Source organism: Salvelinus alpinus, chromosome 9 (assembly GCF_045679555.1).
Source record: "Salvelinus alpinus chromosome 9, SLU_Salpinus.1, whole genome shotgun sequence".
NCBI lineage: Eukaryota > Metazoa > Chordata > Actinopteri > Salmoniformes > Salmonidae > Salvelinus > Salvelinus alpinus.
In genome coordinates, this window is record NC_092094.1 from 28,516,320 (window position 1) to 28,534,047 (window position 17,728).

General features: G+C 44.6%; 1 protein-coding gene across 5 annotated transcripts in view; it reads left to right on the forward strand.

Moving 5' to 3' along the window:
• Nucleotides 1-17,301, forward strand: part of LOC139584590 (ubiquitin-conjugating enzyme E2 H-like) — a 42,196-nt gene extending 24,895 nt beyond the window's left edge. For all 5 annotated transcript variants that reach the window (XM_071416617.1, XM_071416615.1, XM_071416618.1 and 2 more), the window contains 4 exons: nucleotides 59-98; nucleotides 276-328; nucleotides 14,866-14,994; nucleotides 15,068-17,301. In XM_071416617.1, coding sequence (XP_071272718.1) covers nucleotides 59-98; nucleotides 276-328; nucleotides 14,866-14,994; nucleotides 15,068-15,189 — 344 coding nt within the window. In that variant the 3' untranslated portion in view covers nucleotides 15,190-17,301. The remainder of the gene's footprint in view (nucleotides 1-58; nucleotides 99-275; nucleotides 329-14,865; nucleotides 14,995-15,067) is intronic.
• The last annotated feature ends 427 nt before the right edge of the window (nucleotides 17,302-17,728 follow it).

A 17,728-nucleotide genomic window follows, 5' to 3' on the forward strand; every position in this document is an offset into this window, starting at 1 on the left:
TAACATCTTTTCAAGCCACAGGTTTTCTATGCAGACTGACTTATTGTTCTCCTCACAGGATTCATGAATAAAATATTCCATCCCAATATTGATGAAGCGTAAGTTCTTATGATGATTATTGTTTTAGTAGTTAGCAATTAATCCATGTTGACGTATAGGCCTGGACAATCTTATCAATTATCCATGATGTTTGTTTGATGTTAGCCTATATCACAAAAGGATTCTCACAATTTTGATAATTTTATTATTTCTCTCTCATCTCCCCTCTCCTTCAGGTCAGGTACGGTGTGTCTAGATGTCATCAACCAGACATGGACAGCCCTGTACGGTGAGTAACAGTTCCAAAATGTCTACTTGGATATATAATGGACATGGTACCACCTCAGTTTGACAATGTTTGAAACCTACTGAATGGTTTGTTCCATGACATGGGTACATACCTTTTCTCTCATCAAATCTGGACTGTTGGCTGTAAGGAGCAGCTGTGACAAGCTGATATAAGAGGGACAGACTGGAAAAACAGGTATAGAATGTCTGTATAAACTTAAGTAGCTCCCAACTGAACATGATTGTCAAAAATCTTGGTGGACCGAAAGTCATCTGTTCTTTCCACCAATTGAAGGGTTGAAAGTTTTAAACGTGCGTCTGTCCTTATATAGACACACCGTATGTGTTTGAATAAAATCAACTATATGCATTTAGCTTGTCTAAGCACACTGTGTGACAAAATAAGACACAAATGACTCAAAAGGGAGCCAGAGATCAAGATAACCAGAAAAAATATAATAATACTTAACCTGACACGACCATCCTCCTCCTGCTGGCTTTCACAGATTCTTCCGTTACTCTCCTGAAGTTGCTGGTAATAGGCTACACAAGGAGTCTGCAACCATTCTCATGTACAATGCCAATTTATCTCACCATTTCTATCGATATGTGTGTCAGTTTTGGTTTTCATATGCACATTTGTTTAATGTAATTTATAATAACATCTTCGCATTTCAAAAGGATTGTAATGTGGGTAATCAAAATTCTATCCAAATCTAAATGAAAATGATGCAAGCCTAAAAAGTAACTTCTATTGCCATTGCCAACTATGTGGAAATAGCCTACATAAAGCCGACAAATAAATATTGCAGCCTGCAGGTAGAAAATATTTGATGAAAATAAATATCCTAGAAATCACATTGGCTACGCATGGCCTATCTGCAATGAACTTGAAACATTGTATCAACTATGAACTTGTGCTAGCAAGCTTGAGTCATTCTATAAAACATTCTGGGCTCTCAGTTTCCCACTACAGTGAGTTCGGGACAGACACAGGTAGGCCTATTTTATGACTTTTCCACAGGATCAGAGCATGTCATTTACCACGCCGAGTGGTTATGGAAAGGGAGAGGGCTGGATTTTTTTTCTCAAATATATTGAACTACTGTCATTTTCAATGGATGTAAAACAGACTTTGTTTGCTTGCTGTTTGAGGTGAAGAAAACATTACTTTGAGAAGCTCCACAGCTCAAGAGTGTGCAAAGCTTTCATCAAGGCAAATGGTGGCTACTTTGAAGAATTTCAAATATAAACTATATTTTGATTTGTTTAACACTGTGGTTACTACATGGTTCCATATGTGTCATTTCATAGTTTTGATGTCTTCACTATTATTCTAGAAATAAAGAAAAACCCCTGAATGAGTAGGTGTCCAAACTTTTTGAGTGGTACTGTATATGCTACTGCTCGACTCAAAAAAAAAAAAAAAAAAAAAAAATCTTGGTCGACCAACAGCCTATCGACCAAACAATCAGCTAGTCGACTAATTGGGGTCAGCCCTAATTGCCAAAGAGAAGTTCCTATCATTAAAACCTGTAATAACAATTTACCTTTCTGCGGTAATGTGTACTCTGTTTCAACAATTATGAACACTGTCAGTGGGACATACCAGACGGGGAATAGTATGTTTTTTTTAAGCAGGGTCAATGGGTTTCAACATGATCGGAACAGAGCACCCTTTCTGGTTTGAGTTGTTGCCCGATTCACTGCTTCAGAGCAGCGGCGCCAAACAGAGATGGCAGCCTCGCTTCGCGTTCGTAGGAAACTATGCAGTATTTTTTGGGGGTGTTATTTCTTACATTGTTACCCCAGGAAATCTTAGGGTTTATTACATACAGTCGGGAGGAACTATTGGATATAAGAGCAACGTCAACTCACCAGCATTACGACCAGGAATACGACTATCCCGAAGCAGATCCTCGGTTTGGTCCACCACCCAGGACAATGGATCGGATCCCAGCCGGCGATCCAAAACAACGGCGCCGCAGACGGAGCGGTCTTCTGGTCAGGCTCCGTAGACGGGCACATCGCGCACCGCTCCCAAGCATACTACTTGCCAATGTCCAGTCTCTTGACAACAAGGTAGACAAGATCCAAGCAAGGGTTGCCTTCCAGAGAGACATCAGAGACTGTAACGTTCTTTGTTTCACGGAAACATGGCTCACTCGAGACACGCTATCGGAGTCGGTACAGCCACCTGATTTCTTCACGCATCGCGCCGACAGAAACAAGCATCTCTCTGGTAAGAAGAAGGGTGGGGGTGTATGCCTTGTGATCATAACAACATACAGGAACTCAAGTCCTTTTGTTCACCTGACCTAGAATTCCTTACAATCAAATGCCGACCGCATTATCTACCAAGAGAATTCTCTTCGATCATAATCACAGTCATGTATATTCCCCCCAAGCAGACACATCGACGGCCTTGAAAGAACTTAATTTGACTATGTAAACTGGAAACCACATATCCTGAGGCTGCATTTATTGTAGCTGGGGATTTTAACAAGGCTAATCTGAAAACAAGGCTCCCTAAATTTTATCAGCATATCGATTGCGCGACCTGGGCTGGCAAAACCCTGGATCATTGTTATTCTAACTTCCGCGACGCATATAAAGCCCTCCCCCGTCCCCCTTTCAGAAAAGCTGACCACGACTCCATTTTGTTGCTCCCAGCCTATAGACAGACAGTAAAACAGGAAGCACCCGTGCTCAGGTCTGTTCAACGCTGGTCCGACCAATCGGATTCCACGCTTCAAGATTGCTTCGATCACGTGGACTGGGATATGTTCCGCATATTGTCGAACAACAACATTGATGAATACGCTGATTAGGTGAGCGAGTTTATTAGCAAGTGCATCGGTGATTTTGTACCCACAGCCTCTATTAAAACCTTCCCCAACCAGAAACCGTGGATTGATGGCAGTATTCGTGCAAAACTGAAAGCGCGACCCACTGCTTTTAATCAGGGCAAGGTGACCGGAAACATGACCGAATACAGTGTAGCTATTCCCTCCAAGGCAATCAAACAAGCTAAGCGTCAGTATAGAGACAAAGTAGAGTTGCAATTCAACGGCTCAGACACGAGAGGTATGTGGCAGGGCCTACAGTCAATCACAGACTACAAAAGGAAAGCCAGCCCTGTCGCGGACCACGATGTCTTGCTCCCAGACAAATTAAACAACTTCTTTGCTCGCTTTGAGGACAATACAGTGCCACTGACACGACCCGCTACCAAAACCTGTGGGCTCTCCTTCACTCCAAACTCAAGACCCTGAGTCTCGACCCCGCCCTGTGCAACTGGGTCCTGGACTTCCTGACGGGCCGCCCCCAGGTGGTGAGGGTAGGTAACAACATCTCCACCCCACTGATCCTCAACACTGGGGCCCCACAAGGGTGTGTTCTCAGCCCTCCTGTACTCCATGTTCACCCATGACTGCGTGGCCATGCACGCCTCCAACTCAATCATCAAGTTTGCAGACGACACTACAGTTGTAGGCTTGATTACCAACAACGATGAGACAGCCTAAAACAAAACAAAGGAGATGATTGTGGACTTCAGGAAACAGCAGAGGGAGCACCCCCCTATCCACATCGACGGGACAGTAGTGGAGAAGGTGGGAAGTTTTAAGTTCCTCGGTGTACACATCACAGACAAACTGAAATGGTCCACCCACACAGACAGCGTGGTGAAGAAGGTGCAGCAGCGCCTCTCCAACCTCAGGAGGCTGAAGAAATTTGGCTTGTCAATCAAAAACACTCTCAAACTTTTACATAAGCACAATCGAGAGCATCCTTTCGGGCTGTATCACCGCCTGGTATGGCAACTGCTCCGCCCACAACCGCAAGGCTCTCCAGAGGGTAGTGAGGTCTGCACAACACATCACCGGTGGCAAACTACCTGCCCTCCATGACACCTACACCACCCGATGTCACAGGAAGGCCAAAAAGATCAAGGACAACAACCACCCGAGCCACTGCCTGTTTACCCCGCTATCATCCAGAAGGCGAGGTCAGTACAGGTGCATCAAAGTGGGGATCGAGAGACTGAAAAACAGCTTCTATCTCAAGGCCATCAGACTGTTAAACAGCCATCACTAACATTGAGTGGCTGCTGCCAACATACTGACTCCACTCCAGCCACTTTAATCATGGAAGAATTGATGGAATAAATGTATCACTAGCCACTTTAAACAATGCCACTTTATATAATGTTTACATACCCTACATTACTCATCTCATATGTATATACTGTACTCTATACCATCTACTGCATCTTGCCTATGCCGTTCGGCCATCACTCATTCATATATTTTTATGTACATATTCTTATTCATTCCTTTACACTTGTGTGTATAAGGTAGTTGTTGTGAAATTGTTAGGTTAGATTACTTCCGGAAGCTAGAGTGGAAACCGGTCGCATTCCGCTTCGCTCCTCAGGTAGTATCACATTTTCACATTCTCATTTCATTTCATTACAGTACAACGGTTTGATTTGTTTAATCTTAGCTAGCTACTTAGCCGTCTTTGTATCAAAGATAATTGCGTAGCTAGCCAGCTATTCTTCGTTCTTTTAACGTAACCTTTAACGTAACGTAGTCAACACTGCTACCTAGCCAGCTAGCCACCGAACAGCAACACTGTAGTAACTATTACATTCAACGGAACGACTCGATTAGTGTAGTGTTAGCTAGCTACATAGTTGTCTTTGCTGTCTTTGTTTCTAAGATAACTGCGTAGTTTAGACTAATTCGGTTAGCTAGCCAGCTATTTTTCGTCCTTTTAACGTAACGTAACGTAGTCAACACTGCTCGCTAGCCAGCTAGCCACCGAATAGCAACACTGTAGAAACTATTACATTCAACGGATCAACGGAACGATTGATTAGTGTAGTGTTAGCTAGCTACATAGTTGTCTTTGCTGTCCTTGTATCTAAGACAATTGTGTAGTTTATACTAATTAACGAGCCAGTTACCGAGGTTACATAGCTAGCTACCGAGGTTACCTAGCCAGCGACACTCTCAAACAAAGTCAACAACGCAGCCACTGCTAGCTAGCCCACTTCCGCAGTACTGTATCATTTTAATAATTTTGGTCAATAAGATTTCTGCAACGCAAGCTTAACTTTCTGAACATTCGAAACGTGTAGTTCACTTGTCATTCCAATCTCCTTTGCATTAGCGTAGCCTCTTCTGTAGCCTGTCAACTATGTGTCTGTCTATCCCTGTTCTCTCCTCTCTGCACAGACCATACAAACGCTTCACACCGCGTGGCCGCGGCCACCCTAACCTGGTGGTCCCAGCGCGCACCACCCACGTGGAGTCCCAGGTCTCCGGCAGCCTCTGGAACTGCCGATCTGCGGCCAACAAGGCAGAGTTCATCTCAGCCTATGCTTCCCTCCAGTCCCTCGACTTCTTGGCACTGACGGAAACATGGATCACCACAGATAACACTGCTACTCCTACTGCTCTCTCCTCGTCTGCCCACGTGTTCTCGCACACCCCGAGAGCTTCTGGTCAGCGGGGTGGCGGCACCGGGATCCTCATCTCTCCCAAGTGGTCTTTCTCCCTTTCTCCCCTTACCCATCTGTCTATCGCCTCCTTTGAATTCCATGCTGTCACAGTTACCAGCCCTTTCAAGCTTAACATCCTTATCATTTATCGCCCTCCAGGTTCCCTTGGAGAGTTCATCAATGAGCTTGATGCCCTGATAAGCTCCTTTCCTGAGGACGGCTCACCTCTCACAGTTCTGGGTGACTTTAACCTCCCCACGTCTACCTTTGACTCATTCCTCTCTGCCTCCTTCTTTCCACTCCTCTCCTCTTTTGACCTCACCCTCTCACCTTCCCCCCCTACTCACAAGGCAGGCAATACGCTTGACCTCATCTTTACTAGATGCTGTTCTTCCACTAACCTCATTGCAACTCCCCTCCAAGTCTCCGACCACTACCTTGTATCCTTTTCCCTCTCGCTCTCATCCATCACTTCCCACACTGCCCCTACTCGGATGGTATCGCGCCGTCCCAACCTTCGCTCTCTCTCCCCCGCTACTCTCCTCTTCCATCCTATCATCTCTTCCCTCTGCTCAAACCTTCTCCAACCTATCTCCTGATTCTGCCTCCTCAACCCTCCTCTCCTCCCTTTCTGCATCCTTTGACTCTCTATGTCCCCTATCCTCCAGGCCGGCTCGGTCCTCCCCTCCTGCTCCGTGGCTCGACGACTCATTGCGAGCTCACAGAACAGGGCTCCGGGCAGCCGAGCGGAAATGGAGGAAAACTCGCCTCCCTGCGGACCTGGCATCCTTTCACTCCCTCCTCTCTACATTTTCCTCTTCTGTCTCTGCTGCTAAAGCCACTTTCTACCACTCTAAATTCCAAGCATCTGCCTCTAACCCTAGGAAGCTCTTTGCCACCTTCTCCTCCCTCCTGAATCCTCCTCCCCCTCCTCCCCCCTCCTCCCTCTCTGCAGATGACTTCGTCAACCATTTTGAAAAGAAGGTCGACGACATCCGATCCTCGTTTGCTAAGTCAAACGACACCGCTGGTTCTGCTCACACTGCCCTACCCTGTGCTCTGACCTCTTTCTCCCCTCTCTCTCCAGATGAAATCTCGCGTCTTGTGACGGCCGGCCGCCCAACAACCTGCCCGCTTGACCCTATCCCCTCCTCTCTTCTCCAGACCATTTCCGGAGACCTTCTCCCTTACCTCACCTCGCTCATCAACTCATCCTTGACCGCTGGCTACGTCCCTTCCGTCTTCAAGAGAGCGAGAGTTGCACCCCTGCTGAAAAAACCTACACTCGATCCCTCCGATGTCAACAACTACAGACCAGTATCCCTTCTTTCTTTTCTCTCCAAAACTCTCGAACGTGCCGTCCTTGGCCAGCTCTCCCGCTATCTCTCTCAGAATGACCTTCTTGATCCAAATCAGTCAGGTTTCAAGACTAGTCATTCAACTGAGACTGCTCTTCTCTGTATCACGGAGGCGCTCCGCACTGCTAAAGCTAACTCTCTCTCCTCTGCTCTCATCCTCCTAGACCTATCGGCTGCCTTCGATACTGTGAACCATCAGATCCTCCTCTCCACCCTCTCCGAGTTGGGCATCTCCGGCGCGGCCCACGCTTGGATTGCGTCCTACCTGACAGGTCGCTCCTACCAGGTGGCGTGGCGAGAATCTGTCTCCTCACCACGTGCTCTCACCACTGGTGTCCCCCAGGGCTCTGTTCTAGGCCCTCTCCTATTCTCGCTATACACCAAGTCACTTGGCTCTGTCATAACCTCACATGGTCTCTCCTATCATTGCTATGCAGACGACACACAATTAATCTTCTCCTTTCCCCCTTCTGATGACCAGGTGGCGAATCGCATCTCTGCATGTCTGGCAGACATATCAGTGTGGATGACGGACCACCACCTCAAGCTGAACCTCGGCAAGACGGAGCTGCTCTTCCTCCCGGGGAAGGACTGCCCGTTCCATGATCTCGCCATCACGGTTGACAACTCCATTGTGTCCTCCTCCCAGAGCGCTAAGAACCTTGGCGTGATCCTGGACAACACCCTGTCGTTCTCAACTAACATCAAGGCGGTGGCCCGTTCCTGTAGGTTCATGCTCTACAACATCCGCAGAGTACGACCCTGCCTCACACAGGAAGCGGCGCAGGTCCTAATCCAGGCACTTGTCATCTCCCGTCTGGATTACTGCAACTCGCTGTTGGCTGGGCTCCCTGCCTGTGCCATTAAACCCCTACAACTCATCCAGAACGCCGCAGCCCGTCTGGTGTTCAACCTTCCCAAGTTCTCTCACGTCACCCCGCTCCTCCGCTCTCTCCACTGGCTTCCAGTTGAAGCTCGCATCCGCTACAAGACCATGGTGCTTGCCTACGGAGCTGTGAGGGGAACGGCACCTCAGTACCTTCAGGCTCTGATCAGGCCCTACACCCAAACAAGGGCACTGCGTTCATCCACCTCTGGCCTGCTCGCCTCCCTACCACTGAGGAAGTACAGTTCCCGCTCAGCCCAGTCAAAACTGTCCGCTGCTCTGGCACCCCAATGGTGGAACAAACTCCCTCACGACGCCAGGACAGCGGAGTCAATCACCACCTTCCGGAGACACCTGAAACCCCACCTCTTCAAGGAATACCTAGGATAGGATAAAGTAATCCTTCTGACCCCCCCCCCCCCTTAAAAGATTTAGATGCACTATTGTAAAGTGGTTGTTCCACTGGATGTCATAAGGTGAATGCACCAATTTGTAAGTCGCTCTGGATAAGAGCGTCTGCTAAATGACTTAAATGTTAAATGTAATTACTGCATAGTCGGAACTAGAAGCACAAGCATTTCGCTACACTCGCATTAACATCTGCTAACCATGTGTATGTCACATAAAATGTCATTGTTTTGATTTAGATAGGTTGTTGTATTGTAGGTGATAACAGAAAAGAGACCTCTAGTGGTCGTTTATTATCATGACAGAACTGGATATGAAATGCGAAACTGCAAGGCCAACTAACCTCCAATGAAATACTTGGGATGGGGTGTTTTTTTATTGTAGTTCCTGTGTGACCGCTAGTGGAGCGGTAATGAGTCATGACCGCAGTCAAATTCCATGTGACCGTTTATTCACGGTAACAAGGCTTCTCCAAAACTGTGCTCTGATGCCTCTGATGGTCATTAGTAGCCTACCAGACTTGCTAACTGCCAGTGGATAATGGCCTGGTACTCAGCGCTGTATTGTCCCTGTCATCAATGCAAATGCATCCAAAATCAAACACAGAACCCATGACTTCACTTTGCGCAACATTTCTATAGGCTATGCAATTGCTTGAGAAAACAGATTTCTATAGGCTAGGCCTACTATATTTATTTCTCAACTTTGCTAATATTAAGCACATTGCTTCTCTTTACAACAGGAGTATAGCCTACCTGGCTGGTAAGAAAATTAACTGCGGGAAAAGCGTCCTCCATTCGCTATTTAAGTGCATACGGATGACATGCATTTTTCCCCCCCTGTTCCAACAGGTGCATGATAACAGGCCATTCTAAATCAAAACTAATTTCACATTATGTATTATATGTAAAGACAAGATTAAATTGAGAATAGTCTGATGGGTGACAATATTATCACTTGTGAATGATGCCCTAAAATATGATATCTTAAAACCTGTTATGGCTGCAGCCCGACGCCGGTACACCTATGACAACATCCAGCTCAAGTGCAGGGCGCGAAATTCAAAATCTATTTTTTTTAAATATTTAACTTTCACACATTAACAAGTCCAATACAACATTTGAAAGATAAACATCTTGTCAATCCAGCCAACATGTCCGATTTTTTTAAATGTTTTACAGAGAAAACACCACATATTTATGTTAGCTCACCACCAAATAAAAAAGAGGACAGACATTTTTCACAGCACAAGTAGGATGCAAGTAGCATGCACAAGCCAACATAACTAACCTAGAACCAACCTAAATAACCTAGAAAAAACTACCTCAGATGACAGTCCTATAACATGTTACACAATAAATCTATGTTTTGTTCAAAAAATGTGCATATTTTAGCTATAAATCAGTTTTACATTACTGCTACCATCATAGCTACAGTCAGAAATCGCACGGGAGTAGCCAGAGAAAATACAGACACCAACGTCAACTACTAATTACACATCATAAAACATTTCAGAACAATATATGGTGGATAGCTAATGAAAGACAAAGATCTTGTGAATAGAGCCAATATTTCTGATTTTTGAAGTGTTTTACAGCGAAAACACAATATATCGTTATATTAGCTTACTACAATAGCTAGCACACAGCAGCGTTGATTCTAGTCAAACGGTAGCATAGCACAGTTCGACAGATATATGAAAAAGCATCCCAAATTGGGTCCTTATCTTTGTTGATCTTCCATCAGAATGTTCTCCAAGGGGTCCTTTGTTCAGAACCGTCTTTATTTCGATCCAGAACGAACGATTTCCCTCTTGAATTAGCAAGCACACTGGCCGTGCGTTGCTAACCTCTCGTTCTTGAACCAATTCTTGCGACGCATCACGTCTAAAGTCCAGAATAAATTTCAATAATATAATTAAACTATATTGAAAAAACATACTTTAGGATGATATTGTGACATGTATCAAATAAAATCGAAGCCAGAGATCATATTCACCTTTAACGAGTGTTTTCCAGGAGCCGAGTCCAGGTCCTACTTCGCGCCCAGAAAAAAATATAAAGTGCGCAAGTCTCACTCCAAGAGGTTGTGTTCAATCCCAGGACGAGATAATCAAGTCATTTCTGCTCTCACTTCCGCATGACACCCAGGGGAAGGTGTATGACGTGTTTCTACAGTCCTAAGTGACATGCCCTTTTATAGACAAGGTCTTGAAGAGAGACATCGATTTTGGAAATCTCACTTCCGGATAGGAAATGGGCTGTAAAAAGAGTTCTGTTCCACTTAGAGAAATAATTCAAACGGTTTTAGAAACTAGAGACTGTTTTCTATCCAATAGTAATAATAATATGCATATTGTAAGAGCAAAAATTGATTAAGAGGCCGTTTGAAAATGGGCACATATTTTCCAGTTTTTCAATACGCCCCCTGCAGCCATAACAAGTAGCGCATGCCTTTTTTTTGCAACTTTTCAAATCCTAGTCGCACTAATCATGTAGTCTAGTCCATAGGTTTATATGTTTTGGTAAGGTTTGTGTCACAACTACAGTACCAGTCAAGAGTTTTGACACACCTACTCATTCAAGGGTTTTTCTTTATTTTTGCTATTTTATACATTGGAGGATAATAGTGAAGACATCAAAACTATTAAGTAACACATATGGAATCATGCAGTAACCAAAAAAGTGTTATTTTACATATATTTTAGGTTCTTCAAAGTAGACACCCTTTGCCTTGATGACAGTTTTGCACACTCTTGACATTCTCTCAACCAGCTTCACCTGGAATGCTTTTCCAACAGTCTTGAAGGAGTTCCCACACATGCTGAGCACTTCTTGGCTGCTTTTACTTTACCACTCTGTGGTCCAACTCATCCCAAACCATCTCAATTGGGTTGAGGTTGGGTGATTGTGGAGGCCAGGTCATCTGATGTAGCACTCTCCTTCTTGGCCATATAGCCCTTACACAGCCTGGAGGTGTGTTGGGTCATTGTCATTGATAGTCCCACTAAGCGCAAACCAGATGGGATGGCGTATCGCTGCAGAATGCTGTGGTAGCCATGCTAGTTAAGTGTGCCATGAATTCTAAATAAATCACTGACAGTGTAACCAGCAAAGCACCCGCACACCGTCACTCCTCCATGCTTCACGGTGGGAACCACACATGCGCAGATCATCTGTTCACCTACTCTGCATCTCACAAAGACATGGCATTTGAAACCAAAAATCTCAAATTTGGACTCATCAGAACAAAGGACAGATTTCCACCGGTCTAATGTCTATTGCTCGTGTTTCTTGGCCCAAGCAAGTCTCTTCTTGTTATTGGTGTCCTTTATTAGTGGTTTCTTTGCAGCAATTTGACCATGAAGACCTGATTCACGCAGTCTCCTCTGAACAGTTGATGTTGAGATGTGTCTGTTACTTGAACTCTGAAGCATTTATTTGGGCTGCAATTTCTGGTAACTCTAATGAACTTATCCTCTGCTGCAGAAGTAACTATGGGTCTTCCTTTCCTGTGGCAGTCCTCATGAGAGCCAGTTTCATCATAGCGCTTGATGGTTTTTGCGACTGCACTTGAAGAAACTTCTTGAAATTTTCCGGATTGACTGACCTTCGTGTCTTAAAGTAATGATGGACTGTCGATTCTCTTTGCCTATTTGAACGGGTCTTGCCATAATATGGACTTCGTCTTTTACCAAATAGGGCTATCTTCTGTATACCACCCCTACCTTGTCACAACACAACTGATTGTCTCAAATTTATTAAGAAGGAAATAAATTCCACAAATTAACTTATAACAAGGCACACCTGTTAATTGAAATGCATTCCAGGGACTACCTCATGAAGCTGGTTGAGAGAATGCCAAGAGTGTGCAAAGCTGTCATCAAGGCAAAGGGTGGCTACTTACTTTTTTGGTTACTACATGATTCCATTTGTGTTATTTCATAGTTTTGATGTCTTTACTATTATTCTACAATTGAGAAAATAGTAAAAATAAAGAAAAATGCTGTAATGACTAGGTGTCAACTTTTGACTCGTACAGTAAATTGGCTAAATAACTCCAAAGTAGCCTATAGACTAGGCCTCGGACCCCTGGAACACGGTTGGAGAGCACATAGCCTACATACAGCCTAGTGAAACATGTTCTTATAAGCCCAGTCATTGCACAATCATGTGTGAAAACAGTTTTAACCGGACATTATTTAAAAGAGGATCCCATCTTAAAATTAAGCACATTACAACCAGTGTAGCCTACCTGGCATACATAGGCTGCATGTAAGTTTCAAGTTTGGGGATGCTAATGTTCTTCATAAAAATTCACCTTTATAATAAAGCATTCCATGCATCATTGCATTTGCAGACTAAGATAGCCTTCTCTTTGTAATGTGATGAGCAGATTGGATAGTCATCATTTCGGCTAGTAATGTAAATCACTGTTTGCAAAAAAAGACAGTTCAATGCATGGCTGAGTGCATATAGTGTAGAGCAGGCTACAGGCTATATCAGACGTGTTTTCTTTCTTTGCATGGGAAAAATGTTGCTTTTTTATAAACACATTTCATGCAATTTTACTACACTTTATATGACTGGTGACATTATCCGAATCTTTTTTTAATAAGACAAATTACATGGTAGCCTACTCTGCTGACACTGACAAACCGATCAATAAAAATGACGTACATAAAATAGGCCTACACAAATAGAATATGATGTTCATCTTAACTGGTTGTCCAACATTTTTTTTTTTTTTTACCCCCTTCTCCCCAATTTCGTGGTATCCAATTGTTAGTAAGTAGGTACTATCTTGTCTCATCGCTACAACTCCCGTACGGGCTCGGGAGAGACGAAGGTTCGAAAGCCATGCGTCCTCCGAAACACAACCCAACCAAGCCGCACTGCTTCTTAACACAGCGCGCATCCAACCCGGAAGCCAGCCGCACGAATGTGTCGGAGGAAACACCGTGCACCTGGCGACCTTGGTTAGCGTGCACTGCGCCCGGCCCGCCACAGGAGTCGCTGGTGCGCGATGAGACAAGGATATCCTTACCTTGAAACCCTCGCCGGCTGCGACAGAGACTGGGCGCGAAACCAGAGTCTCTGGTGGCACCGCTAGCGCTGCGATGCAGTGCCCTAGACCACTGCGCCACCCGTGAGGCCCCAAAAACAAACTTTTAAGTAGCACTCAATGATAAATAGTGAATATGCGCAGTGCACACTCACCGGGGATATTGGGATGCTGTCCGCTGGTGGCAATTAGATAGGCTATACTTTTGTTCACTCAATTAAGGTGAGCATTTTGATAACTATAAGACAGATTAGTCTTTTCAATGTCTTCTCTTTACAGCAATAATACTTTTCTTTCCAAACTGTTTTCCCGTGATTGTATTTTGTGATATGCCTGGCTTGGGCTCTCTACTTTTCACAGACAGTCACAACTCAACTATAATCTGCCCAAATTGCGCATGTCTTTCCTTCCAACTGTAGGCAAAGTGATTTAAAACAATCCACAAATAAAAGATTATTCCACAGATACAGTATATTAGTAGGCTATATGTAAAGACCAGATTAAATTAAGAATAGTCTGATAGGGGAGAATATTATCAAGTGCTTGTCAAATTGTGAATGAGAGACTGATGAAATGTGTACAACAGGGCAGAGCTCATGCCTTTCATGCAACTTTTTCGCATCATGCAGCCTTGGAATGTATAAAAATCTAAACATATAGCCTAACTTTTGTATCACAGCTAAAGTTGCATAAATAACTCTAAATTAAGCATATAGAGGAGGATCTGTTTCTTTTAACGTCTCAACACAGAATAGCCCGCATGTGCGCACTCCATCAGCAATCGTTTGGGGGAAAATATCCTTTCTATTTTATTCAGCAGTTGAATTCTTCATACTATAAAATAATGCCATGGAATTCTAAGCAAATCTTGTCTGCTAAATGAACAAGTGTAGCCCACAGCCATACGACATAGCCAGATCAGGGCCTAACGTAAGGACATCTCAGAATGTTCTGTTATACTGAAATAGGCTGCATTTTCTTCATATCATGTTTCTTTAGACCGGGCTAAAATAATTAATGTGTTTATTGTAATGGTATAGGCTATATTACATGGATGTTTTAGACTTTAAAATGTAGATGTTCCTAAGGTCCGCATCAGTGGCTTGTAGGCTATGCATGGAGGCCAGGAGATGCTAAATGTGTTTAAGTTAATTAACGGTAAATTACCGCGAGACCATTAGTTATTTGCATGACAATCACCGACTGCCACAGCCCTAGTACAGCTCATTGAGTGTTTGCCTTGAGTAGGGTGCACATTATCATCTCTCTACCTCCATAATGTAAAACTCTGGTCATTCCTCCTCCCCTTGCAGACCTGACCAACATCTTTGAGGCGTTCCTGCCCCAGCTGCTGGCCTACCCCAACCCCATCGATCCTCTCAACGGAGACGCTGCTGCCATGTACCTGCACCGGCCAGAGGACTACAAACACAAGATCAAAGGTGAGACACACACACACACACACACCAGATTTCCCGTCTGACTCCCTCTCTCTTTTCCTTCTCTCTGTTCCAGAGTATCTCCAGAAGTATGCGACAGAGGAGGCTCTAAAGGAGCAGGAGGAGGGAGGCGACTCCTCATCTGAGAGTTCCATGTCAGACTTCTCCGAGGATGAGGCTCAGGACATGGAGTTGTAGTGAAGGGGAGACAAACCCCCACTCCCCTCACACACACAGACTATCATTTCCTAAAGAGCAGAAACAGACTATTATATACATATAAACATGGCCATTTTTTTTTATTACTAAACAAGGATTTTTATGGATTATATGTATGAGAAGCGGCGGTGTGAAATGTTAAAATGTCACCCTCGTCTAGATATTCTTTATAACTCAGTCATAGTCCCCCTCCACCACCACCTCCACCTTTACCTCCACCACCACCACAACCACATTATTACCCCCTCTTACCCAGAAAGGAGTGCAGCATTCCCAGGATCCTAAATTCCCTCTGCTGTGGTCTGGGTCGTATTCTCATTGACCGTTGACCCACTATCCGCGGGGTAGGCAGAAAGCGGGTTTTTCAGGGATACAATATTTTCAACATAACTTCCGTTTCCCCTTAAAAATGGATGTGGGGACTCAGCTCAGGCGCCTGCTACATTAGGTTACCTTTGACCCAACCCTGATAGAACTGATGGGGTGAGACCAGAGAGCCGTGCACCATGGGAAGACAAGAGTGTCAGACTGTCATTGTCATGACGGAGACAGGGATGGAATGTTTATACTCAGTAACCCGGCCACCCCCCCACTCTAATTTGATTTTTAATTCTCAGAATTGTTCTATATTTGATTTAGTGTGTGAATCACTGTTTTGACAGGCACAGCTTTTTACCCTCCCCTTGCTCTCAGAGAAGCTCTCTGGCTCTAGTCCACGGCCCACTGTTTCTGGAGTCATTACCACAATAAGGAATCGCACTTTGAGATCCAATTTCACTTGTTGACTTTCTACATTTTGGGGGTTGGAAGCTACCATCAGGAGCACCACATGATCACTCCTTCCCAAGGATCAGTTAGTGCGTTTCATCCAGACCTATCCAATATGGCTGCCATTGTCAGGCCTCACCCCAGAGGCCTGACAATATATCCTATCCAACCACCACACCCTGTTTGTCATAGAAACTGTTCTGTAAACAAGCCTTTTAGCCTGTAGTCAGGAGCACCAGCCCACCAACCAAGAGACACCTAAAAACACCAGAGTTGAAAGGGGTGTTGAAGGTGGACTGAACATCCTTTCTTTTCTTTATTTTTTCTCCTCTCTGCTCAGTGACTCCTTCAGAGGCTTGCTACTTGTTGTTTTCACAAAGGGAGGGTAGGGGGGTCTCTGTGTCTGTGTGAGAGAGAACCAATCTTATGTTTTCAGACCCAACTGACCCAAATGGAAGTGAACCAGACTACTAGAGCCATAGTAGTTTGTCGTCCTCGGTGACAACCCTAACACACAACACAACATGAAACAACACACTGATGTCGCCCTGGAGGAGAGAACCACAGAGACTAACTACTGTCATACCAGGAGCTGTCTGTCACTAAACAAACTCACACAATCATGCACCAGTCACTCCTTTAGCCCTCCTCTTCCTCCTATTTATCCTCTTTGTCCTCCTCTCCGTTTTAGGAAAGTGTTTGTGATTCTCCAAGCATCCTTTGGTACCTTGTGACATGATACAGAAGTGAAGTTGTGTAGGGCATTAAGTTTATATGCTGTAGAAAAAGGGAAACACCTTGTGTGATGGATGGGTTTCTATCTAGATGTCAGCAGTGTCCAGCGTATCCACACTGAGGGCCAGTATATGGCCAGGTTTCATTCCTTCCAAGCACTGTTTGGACCTCTGTCTTCATAGAAGACTTATTAGTTGAATCAGGTGTGTTAGTGCTTGGTTGAAACAGAAGCCTGGAGCCATACGACTGGTCCTCTGTAGATAAGACTGGACAGTCCTGATCTAGGGGTTGGGTTGGATTGAGTAGTTGTGTGGGGCAGGGCTGGGTTGGAAGGCTACCTTGGGACGTGTTGGATGGAATAGGGAGTGACATGGGGTGGGATGGGGAAGGAACTAACCAGGTCCTTGTTGACCTTCTTAACTTTGCCTGTTGCTTATGTTCAACTATAATATGTGTAGCTTAGGGCTTGTTAGTGTGCCGGGTGGTGAGTCGTATTATAATCTATGGTTTTATTTCTTCTATATCAAGCTAGTTTCAAAGCTTATCATCCTGTAAAGGTGAACAGATAAATACATTGTTTTAATTTGAGTTGACTTGTTTTTTTTCTCCTGGTTTGAATCTGATCCTCCAAAGACATGTTGGGAAGTCTCCTCTCCCTTATGAAAATACCCCCCTCTGTCTGTATTCTCAGTTCAGTGTGCAGGTGGACTCATCTAGCCTGCGTGTCTGGCTGTTTCTGCTGTAGCCAACTCCTGTTGTTCTTATGTAAATTTGGTCTAAAGCAGAAATGCACTGTCTGATACCCAGGCTAGATGAGTACACCTACATACTCAGACTGGCTAGCAGACAGTGTTTTTGGTTTTCAGCCTGTGTGATCACTAACTCAGAGCACATTGGGAGTGCTCCAGGATTCATCAACCTACACAGGGTGTCCCATTCCTGCCACAGTAAACTATATGTGCCCAATTCTATATCCTATCATCTGTGTGCTTAGTTCTATATCCTATAGGTCACA